General features: G+C 50.6%; 1 protein-coding gene across 3 annotated transcripts in view; it reads left to right on the top strand.

Moving 5' to 3' along the window:
- The window catches only part of IFNAR2 (interferon alpha and beta receptor subunit 2), a 56,501-nt gene extending 40,294 nt beyond the window's left edge, over positions 1 to 16,207 (top strand). For 2 of the 3 annotated variants that reach the window (XM_072740787.1, XM_072740785.1), the window contains 4 exons: positions 435 to 601; positions 3,970 to 4,117; positions 9,390 to 9,544; positions 15,496 to 16,207. In XM_072740787.1, the coding sequence (XP_072596888.1) occupies positions 435 to 601; positions 3,970 to 4,117; positions 9,390 to 9,544; positions 15,496 to 15,819 (794 nt within the window). In that variant the 3' untranslated portion in view covers positions 15,820 to 16,207. Of the gene's footprint in view, positions 1 to 434; positions 602 to 3,969; positions 4,118 to 9,389; positions 9,545 to 11,794; positions 12,740 to 15,495 lie in introns of those variants that run through there. The other variant, XM_072740786.1, reaches the window with a different exon arrangement.
- The last annotated feature ends 1,037 nt before the right edge of the window (positions 16,208 to 17,244 follow it).

The following is a 17,244-nucleotide window of genomic DNA, read 5'->3' as shown; positions in this document are numbered from 1 at the left end:
ATTAACTATGTATGTTAGGTACTAAAAATAGTAGAAGTTACCATCTGTAGCTTCCAACCCAGCAAAGGAAATAAAGAAAATTCAACCCAATAGAAAGAAAAAAGAAGAAAGGAACAAACCAAAAAAAAAAAAAAAAAAAAAAAAAGTCTTTGTAGAAAAAACAAAATAATATAGTTGGAATAATTACAAATATGTCAGAAAGACAATAAACATAAATGGACTAAACTTGATTACTAAAACAAAAGGCTATCCGATTTTGTTAAGAAACAAAATGCAACTACCCCCCCTTGGCCACATCAAAGCAATCTTACATCAAAGAGCAATCTTACATCCTTCAGTAGACCAGTTGGTCTGCACAGTTATAAAAAATAAAATGATGATGTTTTTAAAATGTGATTTTTGACTGCCCTTTTGCTTTGTTCTCTTCCTCTTAGCCATGATTGGACCACCTGGAATGCAAGTAGAAGCACTTGCTAACTCTCTCCATCTGCGTTTCTTAGCCCCTAAAATTGAGAATGAACCTGAAACATGGACCATGAGAAATATTTATAACTCATGGGCTTATAATGTGCAATATTGGAAAAATGGCTCTGATGAAAAGGTAAGCCTGGAAAATCCCATGCATTTCAGACATAGGTTCCCCTTCTCTGTCTAGTGTTAATCTAAGCCCCTGACTATGGAGAAAAGAGGTAGGAGGCCATCCAGTCAGGGTCTTGCAAGATGGTAGTACCTTATAGTCCAGAGGATCTGAGGCCAGGTTCTCTGAGTGCCAGAAGCTTCCCAGTTTGAGGGATGCCTTGTATCTGGCCATGCTTCCCAGGTCCCAGGGGAAATTTGTAGAGCAGACTTGAGACTACAGATGGTAGGGTGCTCACACAGTGAGAGCAGGCCTGAAAGGAAGTTGCAGGAGAAGGAAGGTAGCGCTGACTCAGCAGTTGGCTAGCGGAAGTCAGAGTCCGCTGAATCAGGTGACATTCTGCATGACTGCTGTTCTATGGTATGAACCCCCATGCCCCGTGTACACCATAGGATAGTCAAGTCCACACTCAGGACAGCCCCACCCCCAGACGCTAGATGAACAGTGTCACATTTTACCTGTCTGACCCCACTTTTCCTTCTTGCTCTCCTCCTCTTCAGGGGATGATTCCTTTAAAAACATGAGCTAAGAGATTGACCCAGTTGGAAGGTTGCCCCTGCTACTGGGACTCTAGTCATATTCTCAACCTCCACCTCCTCGTGTCTGCAAGACGGGCATAATAACCCACTTCATGGGGTGCCAGGTGTTGGCGGGGTGGCCCAATCAATTAAGTGTCCCAACTCTTGATTTCAGCTCAGGTCATGATCTCAGGGTGGTGGGATCAAGCCCCACATTGGGCTCCACACCCAGCACAGAATCCACTTGAGATTCTCTCCCTCTCCCTCTGCCCCGCCCCCTGGTTGCTCGCTCTCTCTCTCTCTCTCTCTCTCTCTCCCTCTTTCTCAAATAAATAAAATCTTTTAAAAATAACCCTCTTCATTAATAAATTGGAGATAATTACCTACTTCACAGGATTTGAGAGAGTTTGATGACTTAATGAAAAGACTAAACTTGCCCTGTTACCTGAATAATGTGTATGGTGGATACATGGGATTTTTCCTTCCCCTTATGTAGACATAATAAGGCTATTTTCATTCACTCTTGGTTAGGCTCTGTTCTTACACTCAGCACTTCCTAGCTGAAGGCCATTTGTGCTCCTAACTCACTGACATATGTTGTGTAAGTTAGGTTGCATATATGTTATCTCCTCTCTATTAGATGTTGGTCCTATTGCTTAATTCTCATGAGTTTGGGAGACAAGGGTCACCTGTGTGTGTTGTCTTAGGAATTATGGAATTAAATTTATATGTACATATACATATGGCACAGGCTCTCAAAATTTCAAGTTGATTTTTCCTCAAAAAAACTCTTGGTTTTTATGATCATGAAATGATGCAGGATATCAGCCTTCTTGACAGAATAGATGATTTTGCTTATAGTCAAGCCCCTGGGAGATGTGTGCCTGGAAAGCAATATAGGAAAATGAGTTTTACAGTCACTTATCAAATGCAGGCATCTCTGTGAAGCTCTGGGGTAACAAAGGTCTGACAGAGCCAACCCACTCCAGGACTTCACATCCTACTTTTATGAAGGCTCAGTTTCCACAGCTGCCATGCTTGAGTGCCTCCTGCACCAAGTGTGAAATAAACACCCAGCTTAGCTTCTCATCCAGAATGTGCCCACAGAATAGACATCTGGTTGCACATTTTTCCTGTCACTTCTGCCTTTGGTGTGACACCCCACGTGTCAGGTCCTCCTGGGTACCTATAGTGTCGCCAGGACCGGTTTATACATGCCCTAGACTGACCATTTATGTCTCCCACCAAATTCACATGCTGAAACCCAATACCCAGTGTGAAGGTGTTAGGAGGTGGGGCCTTTGGGAGCCATGGGGTCAGTGGTCCCTCATAAAAGGGACCGCAATGGGCTCCCTCAGCAATAGACATAAGACAGTATGGTTCCTTTTTTAGAACTAATGCAGTGTAAAGGGAGCCTGGCTGGATCAGTCAGTTAAGTGTCCAACTCTTGATTTTGGCTCAGGTCACGATCTCAGGGTTGTGGGCTCTTGCCCCCCACTGCCACTCGTGCTCTCTCTCTCTCTCTCTCTCTCTCAAATGAAGAAGTACATCTTTAGAATGCTATGTTAAAAGGCTGCCGTATTAGGTCCCTAAACTCATAGCATAAAAAAAGACTTCGAGAAATTCTATTTCATCCCGATAGGAGAAAGTGAGTGGACAAAACCAGAAATTGCCTAGGTGTCAAAGATGGCAGGAAAAAGCAATCAGAGGGGACTTGAGCAGGGAGGCTCTTCATGTCTGTCCTTCCCTGCCTGTCACTATGGGTCAGGCCTGAGTTCAATCTCTGAAAAAATAGCATTGCAAGGTTTTAGGGGTAGTGGATACCTAGAAACAAGAGCCATTCCAATTATTTTTAATTATTGGAAGTTGTACCATATTCTTTGTGTATTCAGTGGTACAACCCAATCCTTGTCAATAAGCTTGGCTTTCTCCTACAATGAAGGAATAGAGACAAATTGTCAACAAACCCAGCACCACCACCACCCCCCAAAAAAAGAACAAATTGCTAAAGTTAAAAAAAAGAGTCTGTGCTCACTTTCTCTTGAAGTTCCTATTCATGTAACACATTTTAAATAGGACCCTTCTATCAGGAAATATAACCAAGATGGAAATGTGGGTGACATATACTCTTCTGGCCCTTTATTTTGCTGGAAACTTTTAGTTTCCCAAATTCAGGAATATATCATCAGTGAGGATACCCTATGCTCATACTAAGCCAAGTCAGGGAGGCTCCACAAGAAGCACAGTGTGCCTCCCAGAGGAGCCGGGCTGCCTGATGAGGGCATTTCAGGTGCTCCAGTGGAGGAGCGATTCTAAAGAGAACCCTGGGCCCCTAAGGTCAGAAACCTGCTCTTAGAAGGAAAAGCACATGGAGGCCTCTGGGTGGCTCAGTGGTTGAGCATCTGCCTCCGGCTCAGGTTATGATACTGGGGTCCTGGGATCGAGTCCTGCATCAGGCTCAGGAAGCCTGCTTCCTCCTCTGCCTATGTCTCTGCCTCTACCTCCCTGTGTGTCTCTCATGAAAAAATAAAATCTTGAAAAATATATAGAGAGAAAGCGAGTAGGATGGTTTGTATGGCATCTAAACTAGAGAATCCAGCAAACGAAATGGTTTGTCAGGACCAGTCAATCCTTGCCCCAGGCCTTAAAATGCTCCCAGGGCTCCCCCAACATGAACTGGGAGCAACACCTGCTTCCTTCCTCTTCCTGTTTTGAGCCCAAGGTAAAGATGATAACTGCTGAGCATGGGAGGGGGGAAGAAGATGGTGTCCCATCACTGCTGCGGCATGTTTTTATTTTTGGCTTCATTCCTAGTGGCTGACTACCTGTCAGTATGACTTTGAGGTCCTCCGAGATCTTGAGCCGTGGACAACTTACTGCGTTCGAGTTCAAGGGTTTCTTCCCGAACGGAACAAAACTGGGGAATGGAGCAAGCCTGTCTGTGAGCAAACAGCCAATGATGGTGAGTGTCCGGATGGAGCATCTAATTCTGCTTCCCCTGAGCCCTTCAGATAGCTTTATAGACCCCCTCGAGGTGTTTGCATCCGCAGGGTCCTCAGACTGGAACACGTCCAGTTCAGAGTGCCTCCCCTTCCCGGGCTGCACGTCTCCAGCCTCTTCAGACACATGAGGACGAGTGTAGATGCTTCGATCACTGTCCCCAGCAAGGGCTATTTGTCACGGCCTCCAGGACCTCAACACAGTGGCTCACAGATCTTAAAGATCCTTAAAGAAGGAGAGAGAGAAGGGGGGAAGAGTACCTTGGGCCCGGACACTTGTGATCATTTACATACAGACACATCGTATTTGCATACAGGGTGATCCAAACTTGTGGCCTGGTTGTCTGCACACAAACAACAGGCCTCTTTATTATTTAAAGACATCGTTGAGGGCGCCTGGGTGGCTCAGTCGGGTAAGCGGGTAAGCGTCTGCCTTTGGCTCAGGTCATAATCTCAGGGTCCTAGGATCTAGTCCCGCATCTCCTTCTCCCTCTCCCTCTGCTCACGCTCTCTCTCTCGCTCTCTCTCTCTCAAATAAATAAAGTATTTTTTTTAATGAAAAAAAAAACCCACTGCCAAGTGCAGTGTCATCTCACGGCGTTCATGATGATTTATGGTGTATTTGAGCACTTTTAGCGCATTTGGTCTGTCTACACCTTTTTTTGAGGATTAGCATTCTAAGGAACGCAGCCTGGGGAAAAACCAGCCCATTGTGTGCCATAATTTAGCAACAAATCACTCTTGTCCGGAAAAGGAAAGGCAGCCAGTTTGAGCGACTTCCTAAAATTGCTTTGAGTTATCATCCTTATTGTTTCCAAGTGTTGATAACCACATAATTATCCATTCTGGGTTGTTTGTTATTTTTTCCGGAGATCCACATCAAGCTCATTGGCCTGTAGTTTTTTAATCTCGTTGCTGTAAACGCACAAATTGTTTGCCTGAACCCAGGATGCTTTCACGGCTCCCAGGCCAACAATCTTTGCGGTGTCCTCCAAAGCCCTTCGGCAATGGCAGCAGCAAGTTTTCTCAGGGCCACAGAGCCACATAGAAAATGAAAGGCCTGCTGCTGTCTCCCTGGGGTGATTTCTCTGGCACTTGCTGTTTCTCTCCGCGCACTCCCCCACCCCCAGTTGGGGCCTCCCATTGGTAAGGCCAAGGTCAGTGCGCTAGTGAACTGCCTGTGTCCTTCTCCCTCAGTCTGAGGGTCTGAGCCAGCTGAGCCTCTCTGCAATGCCTTTCTTTTTTAAAGATTTTATTTATTTATTCATAAGAGACACACAGAGAGAGGCAGAGACACAGGCAGAGGGAGAAACAGGCTCCCTGCGGGGAACCCGATGCAGGACTCTATCCCAGGACCCCGGGATCATGACCTGAGCCAAAGGCAGATGCTCAACCACTGAGCCACCCAGGCGTCCCTCTGCAATGTCTTTAAATAACAATAACCCCTTCCTTCGTGGGCTGCAAGTTACTTTCTAGGCCACATGTTATTTCTACAGATCTTCTCGATATTTTTTCTCATTCTGTTCCTCTCTTGAATCATTTTTACTTGAATCAGAATTCTGTACCTTGGGAGCCCCCGTCCTGCTTGAGTCACTAGAATATCTGGTCTTAGAATTATCCTTCTTTTGGGGCGCCTGGGTAGGCTCAGTTGGTTGGGTGTCCGACTCTTGGTTTCCACTCACATCATGATCTCAAGGTCATGCATGGGGCTCAGCCTGCATTGAGCTCTGTGCTCAGTGTGGAGGCTGCTTCAGATTATCTCTCTCCCTCCCCTTCTACCCCTCCTTGCTCACATGCTCGCACCGCTCTCTGTCTTTCTCTCTCTAAAATAAGTAAACAAAATCTTTAAAAAAGAATCATCCTTCTTTCCTCTAAACACCTGTCACCTGCTTTCCCAAAACCTTGAATGCATTTCAGGATCATCCAGTGTCCTGTCCTTCCCCCATTAACATAACACAGGACATGGGACGAGTCCTGGACTGCTCTGTGCCTCAGCCGTCTCATCTGCAAAATAGGGAGAGCAATGGGCAGCCACGGTGGCTCAGCAGTTTAGCGCCGCCTTCAGCCCAGGGTGTGATCCTGGAGACCTGGGATCGAGTCCCACATTGGGCTCCCTGCATGGAGCCTCCTTCTCCCTCAGCCTTTGTCTCTGCCTCTCTCTCTCTCTCTCTCTCTCTCTCTCTCTCTCTCTTTCTCTCTTTCTCGTGTCTCTCATAAATAAATAAAATCTTTATAAAAAAAATAAGGAGAGCGAGGTGGTGCCACCACACATGGGGGTGGGAGGACTCAGAACAATGCCTGGCACACAGTGAGCCCTTCGTACATTAGATATTACAGTTATTCGTAATGACGTCCTTAAAATCACACCATGGAGTATTCATAAAGGTTTATGTCCTGAGACAAGCCTCGAGGCCTACAATTTGACCCACGATAGAAATATCTCAAATATTTTGTGGCTACAAATGATTGCCCATGAATGACAAAACGCAAGCATTTTAGAAAAGTCTAACCCATTGAAAACCCGCTTTTGTCAAACATCACTCTAGATTTGTTTAAACATAGTTCTCTCTTAGGGATCCCTGGGTGGCTCAGCAGTTTAGCACCTGCCTTCAGCCCAGGGCATGATCCTGGAGTCCCAGGATCGAGTCCCACGTCAGGCTCCCTGCATGGAGCCTGCTTCTCCATCTACCTATGTCTCTGCCTCTCTCTCTCTCTCTCTCTCTCTCTCTCTGTGTGTGTGTGTCTCATGAATAAATTTTTAAAAATAAAAAAAAGATTAAACATAGTTCCCTCACTTAAACCTCACAACAAATTTTAACATGAGCATCTTGTTAAGGATCTACCCTGCTTACAGACTGGGCAGTGAGGGTTCAGAGAGGTCAAGTAACTTGTCCAGAGTTGCTCAGCTAGTCAATGAACAGGGACGAAGCAGGTTACCTTTCCGGGAATTTACTGCCAGTGGATATATTGCACAGCTGAGCACAGGCCCGATCTCCCCGAGGGTGAAGCAGGGAGATGCATTCCCCCGGAATGTGTGGTCAGGGGGAGCTGTACCCAAGTGAGAGAGCTTTCTGGAGAGGCTTTCGACTCCTGGATCCTCCCCCACTTCTTGGCCTGTGTGAAGCACTGGTGACCTGTCCTTACCCTTTCTCTCTTGGGGGGAGTCACAAAAGTGTGCTTTGAATTTGCCGGCCACCAAGCAGGTGTGCCCGTGAAGCATCCTTAAGGAAATGACACTGACACTTCACGGCTGGGTCACAGGGACCCAGGCGCTGCCCTCCAGAGGCCCAGCACGGTGCCATCAACGGTGCCAAGTTTGGGGGGGCTCGGCCAGCAGCATTCAGTCCATGTTCACGGAGGGATCCGGATTCGTGCCCCACAGCAAACTGCTGAGACATTAGATGGAAGGCCAGATGGACAGGTGGGAGCCTGGGGCTTCCCTAAGAGCTGGGACGCCAGATCCCAGGTCAGCCTCCTGTTGTCCCCCGCGGCACGGCTGGCTCACCACATGACCCTGCATTCACTGAGAAAAGACATGTCTGGGTTGGACGGGCTCAAAGTGGAGGCTGGAAGGCACCGCTCCTCAATTCTAGCAAACGAAGCGAGTGAGAATTCACAGGGGATCAGGGAAGAGTTCCCCTGAGCTCAGCAAGGGCGCGGGGCCGGAAAGATGGTGAGGCCACTGCTGGCACGAATGAGACACAGTGGGGTGACGAGGGAGGAAGGGGGTCCCAACCCCTGCCCTCTCTGCAAACACCCTAACTATTCAGACATCTAAGGAGTGTCTGTGGGCCATGCACAGCGGAGTGGGGGGCGGGGACCAGCAGCTGATACAGCCCCAGCGTGCTTTGGTCTGCCCTGTGCAAGTAGGGATGAATATTTTCCCCGCAAATAAAATGACTCCATTTCAAATGACTTGCCCTTGAAGGGCAGGGTTCATTTGCTTGTCAACTCTTAGCACCAGATGCTTGAGGTTTGAATCAGGCGGGTGGTGCCTGCCAGTGGCCGGGCACTGGGAGGGTGGGTGGCCCTGGGTAGCAGGAGAAGGCGTCTGGGGCTGGAATGAGGGGAGCCAGGACCACAGACGCCCAGGTCAGAGGTAAAGCTGGATGTTAGTTAGAGTGGTCAAAGCAGATCTTATTCAGTGAGGACTGCAGGAGGCAAAGAGGGACCCGGATGTTTTAAAGGAAGAACAAGGGATCAGAAATGGAGAAAGAGGGGATCCCTGGGTGACTCAGCGGTTTGGCACCTGCCTTTGGTCCGGGGCGTGATCCTGGAGTCCCGAGATCGAGTCCCACATTGGGCTCCCTGCATGGAGCCTGCTTCTCCCTCTGCCTGTGTCTCTGCCTCTCTCTCTGAATATTCTCATGAATAAATAAAATCTAAAAAAAAGGAAGAAGAAGAAGAGGAGAGAGAACCAGGGAAGGGACAGATCAGGAAACACAGCTTGGAAGGTAGGTCAGGGTCCATGTACATCCGCCATTGGTGCCTAAGGCCAGCTGGTCTTTGGCCAGTCGGGCTTCCACCTTCCCCGCCAAAAGCTGGGGGCGAGGGACCCTCCTTCATGACGATGGCAACTTCAAAGAAAGACAGCCCTGGGTTTTAGGAGATACCTACGCATCTCAAAGGGGCGGGGGAAGGATTTGCCATCATAAGCTCTTTATAACAGAAGCACTAAGAAAGGAAGGCCAGGTGTTGGCGAACGTTCTCTGGGCAGCCTTGTGTTCCTCCAGAGGGAGACCCAGGGCGGGCGCTGGGTCGTGCCCGCAGCGTGGCCTTAGGCCCCTGGAGGGCACGCTGGAGCTCGGGCAGGTCTCTAAGTGCCACGGCGTGGACGCAGCCTGGTGCCAAGAGCTTCTGCCAACTGCAGCACAAAACACTTCGCTGCATGTGTTTGGGGCTCCAGGGTCCCCCTCATCTGCTTCAGGGCCAAAGAGGCTTTTCCAGAATGGGGAGGCTCACGGCTCAGAGCTCACAATTCTTGCGTATTATCATATGTCAGCCGTCGTGCCAGAAACCAAAACTGGAAAAAGATGGGAAGGGGTGACACTCGCTGGAAAGCCCTGGATCCTTGAGCAGGTGCCCCGTGCTTCCTCCCACCCCTTCTGAGATGAGCGTCCAGCACTGTTTTCAGGGACTCCCACCGGATTGCGATGGTGACAGTGTTGAGGTCAGGTGCCCCGTCGTGTCCTTGACCTGAACCTGACCTAAGGCGGCCTCCTGTTGTCCCCGCAGACACGGCCCCGTCCTGGACTGTCGCCATCGTCCTGGCAGCCTCGGTGTGCGCGGCCCTCCTGCTGCTCGGCTGCTCCGCCCTGCTGTGGTGCCTGTACAAGAGGACCAAGCACGTCTTCTCCCCCAGGAACTGTCTGCCTCAGCATCTGAAAGAGGTAGGCCTAGGACGGGGTGGGGGGCCGGGCGCGGATCAGAAAACCCTGATCGGGAGGGCCGGCTAATCCCACACGGTGCCGGGCTTTCCTGGAGGATGACACCCTGCTGCATGTGTCTCTGTCCCCAACCCCGCCCCGGCGCCCATATCAGGGAAGTCCACAGTCACAGAACAGCCTGCAGGAAAGAGGCAAAGCCCTCTTTCTCGGACCTTCCATCCCTGAAGCCCCGAGTGGTCAGGGGTGGGGGGCACTCAGCTGGGGGGCAGCTGCCAGCAGTGACACCCCCCATCCCAGGCAGCTGGGGCGGCCAAACCTCCCTCCCAAAGGAGGTCTGGGGGGCACACCTCAGCATCCGCACCCCTTAGACGACAGGGACCTGCTGGAGCAGGACCTCCGAGACTGAAGTTGTTCCCTCTTCCTGGGAGAAGTTACAAGAGAAAGGATAATGGGACGGGCCCCAGTCCCCCCTCTGCAGCTGGTCCCAGGAACACAAGTGACACTCGGGGTCTCGTGGCTCTGCTGGGCCCCCTGCAGGCCCCTCTTCCTCTCACGTGACTAGCCACTGCTCATCTGCTGGGGTGACCCAGGCCCTCTGCTCTGAGAAGTCGGAGTCTCTGCTCATGGGCACCGGAGGCCTGGGCTGCTCTACTTTTCACTTGCCATCAGCATCTGAGACACCCGACGACTCCCTTCCTTGCCAGCTAGGCTCTTGACATGAAGAGGTGGCCACCATAGCTTCAAGTTTACCAGGACTCTCACTGTGCCCCCTGGTAGAAAGGCTCTCCCTCTGGGAACCCTCTAGACCAGAGGTTCGCAAACCTTTCCTGAATTAAAGGGCCAGAGAAGCAAGTAGTTGAGGCCTCATAGGCCAAGAGGCAAAAATCAAGATATTATAGGGTATTTCTCCAGCCGCTTAGACGTAATCCTTTAAAACTCTGAAAACCTTTCTGAGTCCCTGGGCTTCACCATAGTTTGCTGACCTCACTCTAGACTCCCAGAGCCTAAAGATGCGTGTGCAGGGAGCACCGGTTCCCCAAATGGGTCATGGGGAGTGAGGGTAAGCGGGGCCACTCCTGTTTCTACCCCTTGGTTCCTGAACCCGCGTATGCTATGCATTGAGGATGCAGCATCTCCTACTGGCCCTTGCTCCCAGATTGCCCCCGGGTGCTGAGGGTAGCAGCCCCGTTCTCACAGGGCACCATTTCCTGGCTGGCACCTCACCTGCACTGCCAGTCAGTCAGTCCATTGCTCCTCCAGGCCGGCAGCTGCTGGGTGGTGCAGTGTGTGGTGTCATCAGTGGGTCCCCGAGACATGTTGCCCACTCCAGGCCATGCTGGCCGTCATTGGGCCCTTTGGTCTGGCCTGATGTCACCTATTACAATGATGTATTGGCTTGTTAGTGCCTCCGTAACAAAGTCTGCAGCTTGTCATCTCTCAGTTCTAGAGGCCAGAGGTCTGAGATCAAGGGTGTGGGCAGGGTGGTTCCCTCTCAGGCTGTGAGGGGGCATCTGCTCCCGGCCTCTCTCCTGGCTTCTGGAGTTTTCCTGGCACCCTTTGGTGTCCCTTGGCTTGTAGACCCCTCATCCCAGTGCCTGCCTTCATCTTCACATGCTGCCCTCTGTGTGTGTGTGTGTGTGTGTGTGTGTGTGTGTGTGTGTGTGTGTGTCTAAGTCCAAGTTTCCTATTCTTGTAAGGACACCAGGCATATTGGATTGGAGGCCCACCCTGATGAGTGTGCTTTACCCCAGTTACCTCTGTATAGACGCCGTCACCAAGTAAGGTCACATTCTGAGGCGGTGACACTTCGAGGGGCAGCAGAGCACCTCAGCTGGAGCTGACACCTGCTGCAGGGATGATTTGCCATCCCGGCCCTAGAGGGCCTTGGTGGGCACCACTGAGGTCTGGGAGATTATGTGCTCCGCTGGCCCCAGCTCCTGTGGCAGTCTTGGCGTTCTTAATGATACAGAGACACTTGGGGCTGCTCCCGTGGGTCCCTAACACATGCCTCTCCCACAGACTTCCTCATTCCTGACCCTCCAGTCCCCCTTTCTTCGGGGTCCCTGACCACCGGCCTAGCCATTAACCCCTGCCTGTGAGTCCCCGAAGAGCCCAATCTTGGGCCTTGTGGTGGTCCCTTCTGGGTGACACGGTCTCCCAGGGTCCTGTAGCCACAGGCTCTATCTCTACCGGGTCCCCGTCACATCCAAGAGCTATTTGAACCTTCTTCAAGGGTATAATTCTCTGCCGCAGATGGCCTGGCCTAGCTCCAGAACTCTAGTGATCTGCCTTGTGATTCTCCTTTGAGGATTTGCCGTACACTCCAGCCAGCGTCTTCCCACCACAGACCCTCAGGGACCTGCCAGGCCACACAGCCAGCTCACGGCCATTGGGTTCCGTTAACGTGTCATCATTGGCAGATAATGCCAGGCCTGCGTACCCCTGCCCCAGCTGGTCCCAGGATGTGGCGAGGGCAGCTTGCTCCATAGCCCCTACTTTCTGCAGGGCCCCTTCCTGCCCTTGGCAGCTGTCCTGTGTCACCCTGTGAACACACTGGAGTTACGTTGGCAGGGGTGGAACATGCTGCCTCCAGACCCACGGAGGCCCACCTAGCGTGGTGCTGGTTCTCAGCATCAGGAGAGGTGAGGTAGGCTCGCCGGTCCTGTACCTCGGAGAAGATGTCCAGCATGCCCTCCACCATGGGTTTCTCAGGCTCTGAAGTGCGTCTGCCCAACCAAGGCCTCGCCACTTCTTTCCCTTCTGGTCCTGCTACCACATTGTCATGACAGCTGGTGTCAGGCCTTGTCCCCAGACCATCCAGTCACCTAGCAGAGACTGTCCCCGGGAAGGACACAGTCCCTTGGCCTCAGCCCCTCCCTTCTGTATGGCACAGCTTCTGGGACTCTGCTCCGAGCCAGGCCAGCCCCCTTCCTGTTCTGGAAGCTACAGAACAAGCACCTCCACCGTGAGGGCTGGTCTCGGCCACGCAGCATCCACAGTGAGACCATGACCACCGGCAGGTGTTTCAGAGTGGCCAGAACCTTCTATCAAGAGTGGTGACTGAGACAGCAGCACCAGAATGGGCCAAGGGGCCTCTGTGAGATCTGGAGAAGCAGGAAGAACAAAGGGGGGTGGGCCCATTGCGCCGGGTAGAAGGTGTTTTGTAAGTAGAGACCCAACAGGAAGCAAAGCTATTCACCTGCTATTTCGGTTTCTGGCTCGCCATCACAGAGACCCTCAGACAGGAAAGGACAGATGGGGTTACGTGTCGCCAGGCAAATCAAAGCCAGAGACGGGCGGGCGTAGTGAAGGGGGGCCTTCGGAAGGAGCCCCTGCTGTGAGGCTAGAAGACTTTGCAGCCCTGCCTGCAGAGCCAGCCCCTGTGATTGACCTGAGAAATGGGGCAAGTGCTTGGGGGGGGAGGGGGGTGGTGAGCAGTGAAGGATGAAGGAAGTGAGTGCCAGGCAACCATGCAGACTGGGATCCTTGCATCATGAAATCCTCCAGCCTGATGCATGACGTAAAAGGTCCACTAACCACGGCCCAGAGAATAGTTAGGAATTTCGGGAGACTTAGTGGAGGTGGAGACTTTGAGTTGAAGCCACAGGGAGGTTTATCCAATACAGCTAGATGGGGTTTCAGGGTGTCCCACACAGGGACCAGCCTGATCCCTGCATTCCTGAGACTCAGCACATCTTCCTCCGCTCTTCTTCCTGTGCCCTTTCCTGGGAGGATCAAGGGTGGCTCTAGTCCGATCTCACAGATCCCCTGGATCCGAGGATCTGCGGAGGCTCCTCCTGCCCCCTACCCATGTCCTCCTTTGGACAACAGAAATCTGGACATAATTCCTCTTGCCTGCCCCTCCCCTCGCTTCCATCAGCTGGTTGAGACCCCGGGGGTGGGAGGTGACACCAGGGGCAGTGCGGCTGCCAGCGGCTTCAAGTAAGTGGCATCAAAGGGCTGAGTGTGCAGATTACGTTAAGAGGGGAGCCGGCCAGCAGAGGTGAAGCTACAGGTGAACAGAGGAGGGGAGAGGGGAACCTGCGGAGCTTTGGGACTGTCTCCACCTCATCCTGAAGATCGAGAGCGTAGGTGGACCTACAAGGAGGAAAAATGGCAAATGTGAAGTTGGCAGATATTCTGGGAAACACAGCTGGGCAGCTCTCATGGCTCAAAGGGTCAGACCAGGGTTCCCACCCGGGGCCAGCCCCGTGCCCTGGGAGAGACAAGTCCACACGGCCGTGTCCATAAACTGGTCTACACAGAAACATAGCGCAAGCCGTGTGTGTGGTAAATTGGCTAGTAGCCACTGGCTCGTGGCCGCTGATTTACCATGGGCAGCGCAGGGCTGAGAGCTGAAACTGGGGACACATCGGGGCCTGGCGAGCGCCAGAGCAGGCCCCTAACTCAGCCTGAGGACGCACGGGAGATCCAGTTCATTACTCCAGGACACATTCATCCCATGCCCGCACCAGGCTGCTGCCTAGAGGCAGCGACACTCAGGCTTTAGCGCCACAGCATTGGGAGTGGTCTAAAAATCTCTCTCCCGGTTTAAAAGAGGAACCATCAGGGGGTGCCTGGGTGGCCCAGCCAGTTAGGCGACTGCCTTTGGCTTGGGTCAGGGTCCTGGAGTTCCAGGATCGAGCCCCATATGGGGCTCCCTGCTTGGTGGGGAGCCTGCTTCTCTTCTCCCTCTGCCCCTCCCCACTGCTCATGCTTTCTCTCTCCCTCCCTCTCTCCTTCTTTCTCTCTCTCTCTCTGTCAAATAAATAAATAAAATCTTTAAAGGGACACCTAGGTGGCTCATTCTGTTGAGCATCTGCCTTTGGCTCAGGCCGTGATCTTGGGGTCCTTGGGAGATCAAGCCCCACGTGCGGCTCTGTGCTTAGCAAGGAGTCTGCTTCTCTCTCTCTCTCCCCCTCTCCCCTCTCTCAAACACATAAAATCTTTTTTAAAATTTTTCTTTAAAAAAAAAAAAGAGGAACCATCAGAGGGTGACCTGATTTCACCATCAGAAGGTGGTCTGAAGTGCAGATCTGTTGTCGCATTTTAAGAAACTGTGGTAAAATACACGGAACATAAAATTTGCCATCTTGACCATTTGTGAGTCATGAAGTGAATTCACACTGGGTCCCGTTGTTGGGCAACCTTCACCACTGTCTATCTCCAGAACTTTTTCATCACCCCAAATGGCATCTGGCCCCATTCAACAGGAAATTCCTATTTCCCACTCTGCAGCCCCCGCAAGCCCCATCCTATTTTCTGTCCATGAATTTGACCCCTCTGGCGACCTCACATGAGTGGAATCATATGACATTCGTCCTTTTGTGTCTGGCTTATTCCACCCAGCATGACCTCCTCAAGCTTTATCCGTGTAGCCTGTGTCAGAAATTCATTCCTTTTTAAGGCTCAGTTAATTTTCCCTTGTACGGAGGGACCCCATTTTATTTATCCATTTCGGCGTCGATGGGCATGTGGTCGGCTTCTGCCGTCTGGCTTTCGTAAATCGCACTGCTGTGCACATGGCTGTACCAGTCTTCCTTTGAGACCCTGCTCTCGGTTCTTCTGAGTGTATATTCGGAAGTGAAATTCCTGCATCGTGCGATAATTCTATTTTTAAACCTTGAGGAACTCTCCTGCTGTGATTGTCACATGCTTTAAACCAGCGTTCTCGGGGCGCCTGGGTGGCTCAGTGATTGAGCATCTGCCTTCGGCTCAGGTCATGATCCCGGGGTCCAGGGATCGAGTTCCACATCAGGCTCCCTCTGCCTGTGTCTCTGCCTCTCTCTTTCTCTCTGTGTCTCTCATGAATAAATAAAATCTTTTTTTTATTTAAAAATATAAATAAGTAAATAAAGCATCACTCTCCAGCCAGGAGTCTTGTATAAAATCTGTGTAAGCCCAGAAAAAGAATTTGGACAATTTTGATCATTAACTTTCTCTCTCTCTCGTAGTTTTTGGGTCACCCTCATCACAGTACCCTTCTGTTTTTCTCCTTCCCGCCCTCTGATGAGAATGAAGTCTTTGATAAACTGAGTGTCATTACGCAAGTCTCCGAAAGCAGCAGACAGAGCTCCGGCAACAGCTGTACTCCCGGGACCCCGTCCGGGCAGGGATCCTCCGAGCTGGTCCCCAAGGAGGGAGCATACACACAGGGGTGCAGCACCCCTCTGCTTCTCTCCCCTGCCCCTGAGGGTCACCAGAGCGGGACACCCCCTGAGCAAACCCCAAATCCAGAACTCTCAGATTCCAGGACGTCTAAACAACCACAGAGCTAGATTTTAAAGACTGGCTTGGCAAAAAAAAATACTCCATGTTGGGAATTTGCTGCTCTATAAAAGGCCTCAATGATTTAAAAAGAAGAAAAAAAAAGATATGTTGATCATTGGGAGTATAATTTTCAGCTTCTGATGCACACTAATATAGGAAACGAGTTTTGAATTAAATTAGAAGAAACAAATATATCTAAAACGGGGAATAAAAACTGAGATGCTATAAAATCCAACCAGACAGCTGATGGACTGATCCCCAAAACCACCTCAACTCTAAAGGGGTCAGCAAGCTTTCTGGATTCTCAGGGAGGGATACTTGGACTGAACTTATTTTGCTACCTGTATATGTTTTATATCGTGCTGGTGCTCTATTAAAGTTTTATTCTCTATTTAATATGCATGCATTAGTGGTACTACACTTGGATGACTGTCAGATATTGAATGAGGCTCTCATTTGCCATTGCTGGTGTCCATTAGTTCTACAAGTATTCCTCAGTCCCTTGCTGCTGTCAACCGGGAACCACACCGGGTGTGAGGGTCTAATGGCATCTGGGACCTGTCAATCTAGGAAGCCTTGAATTCCACCTCAGATACCTACTAGCCTGTGACCCCGCCGTTTCCTCATCTGTACGTGGAAATGAAAAGATTTAAAGATTAGTCATACTCCATAAAAAGTGCTGCCCCCAGGGGCACCTGGGTGGCTCAGTAAGTTAAGCAGTCGACCCTTGATTTCAGCTCAGGGTCATGGGCTCCATGCTCAGTGGGGAGTCTGCTTAAGGATTCTCTTCTCTCCCTCTCCCCTTGCATGCCCCTCTTTCTTTTTTTTTTAAGATTTTATTTTTTTTTATTCATGAGAGACAGAGACAGAGGGAGAAGCAGGCTCCAATGTGAGTTTCAATCCCAGGACCCCAGGATCACCACCTGAGCCAAAGACAGACACTTAACCAACTAAGCCACCCAGGTGCACTCACCCCTTTTTCTAAAATAAATAAATCTTAAAAAAAAAAAGTAGTGCTGCCCCCAGTGCTTGTATACAGTAGGTACTCAATAAGTAGTAGCCATTGTTTTTTTTTTTTTAATAGTAGCCACTGTTACACGCAACATAATCTCATGGGTATGACTTTAACTCCACAAACTGAGGTCAGCAACAAATGTCCCTTCCTCTGTGCCAGATTGCCCAATAAAGCATTCGTCAAAGACCACAAAAATAGGAAAAATAACTTCTTCGAATAACTTGACATTTTTAAAATGAACCACCATGGGCGGGGCAGCAGATAGCCGGGCAGGGAGATGAGCAAATGGTCAAACTTCCTTGCATTCATTTTACATTTCAGCATATTTTTTTAATATTTTATTTATTTATTCATGAGAGATACAGAGAGAGAAGCGGAGACATAGAGAAAGAAACAGGGTCCTCACGGGGAGCCGGAT

Source organism: Vulpes vulpes, chromosome 15 (genome assembly GCF_048418805.1).
Source record: "Vulpes vulpes isolate BD-2025 chromosome 15, VulVul3, whole genome shotgun sequence".
Classification (NCBI taxonomy): domain Eukaryota; kingdom Metazoa; phylum Chordata; class Mammalia; order Carnivora; family Canidae; genus Vulpes; species Vulpes vulpes.
Note: the sequence above shows the minus strand (reverse complement) of the source record. Positions and strands in the feature narration are given on the sequence as shown.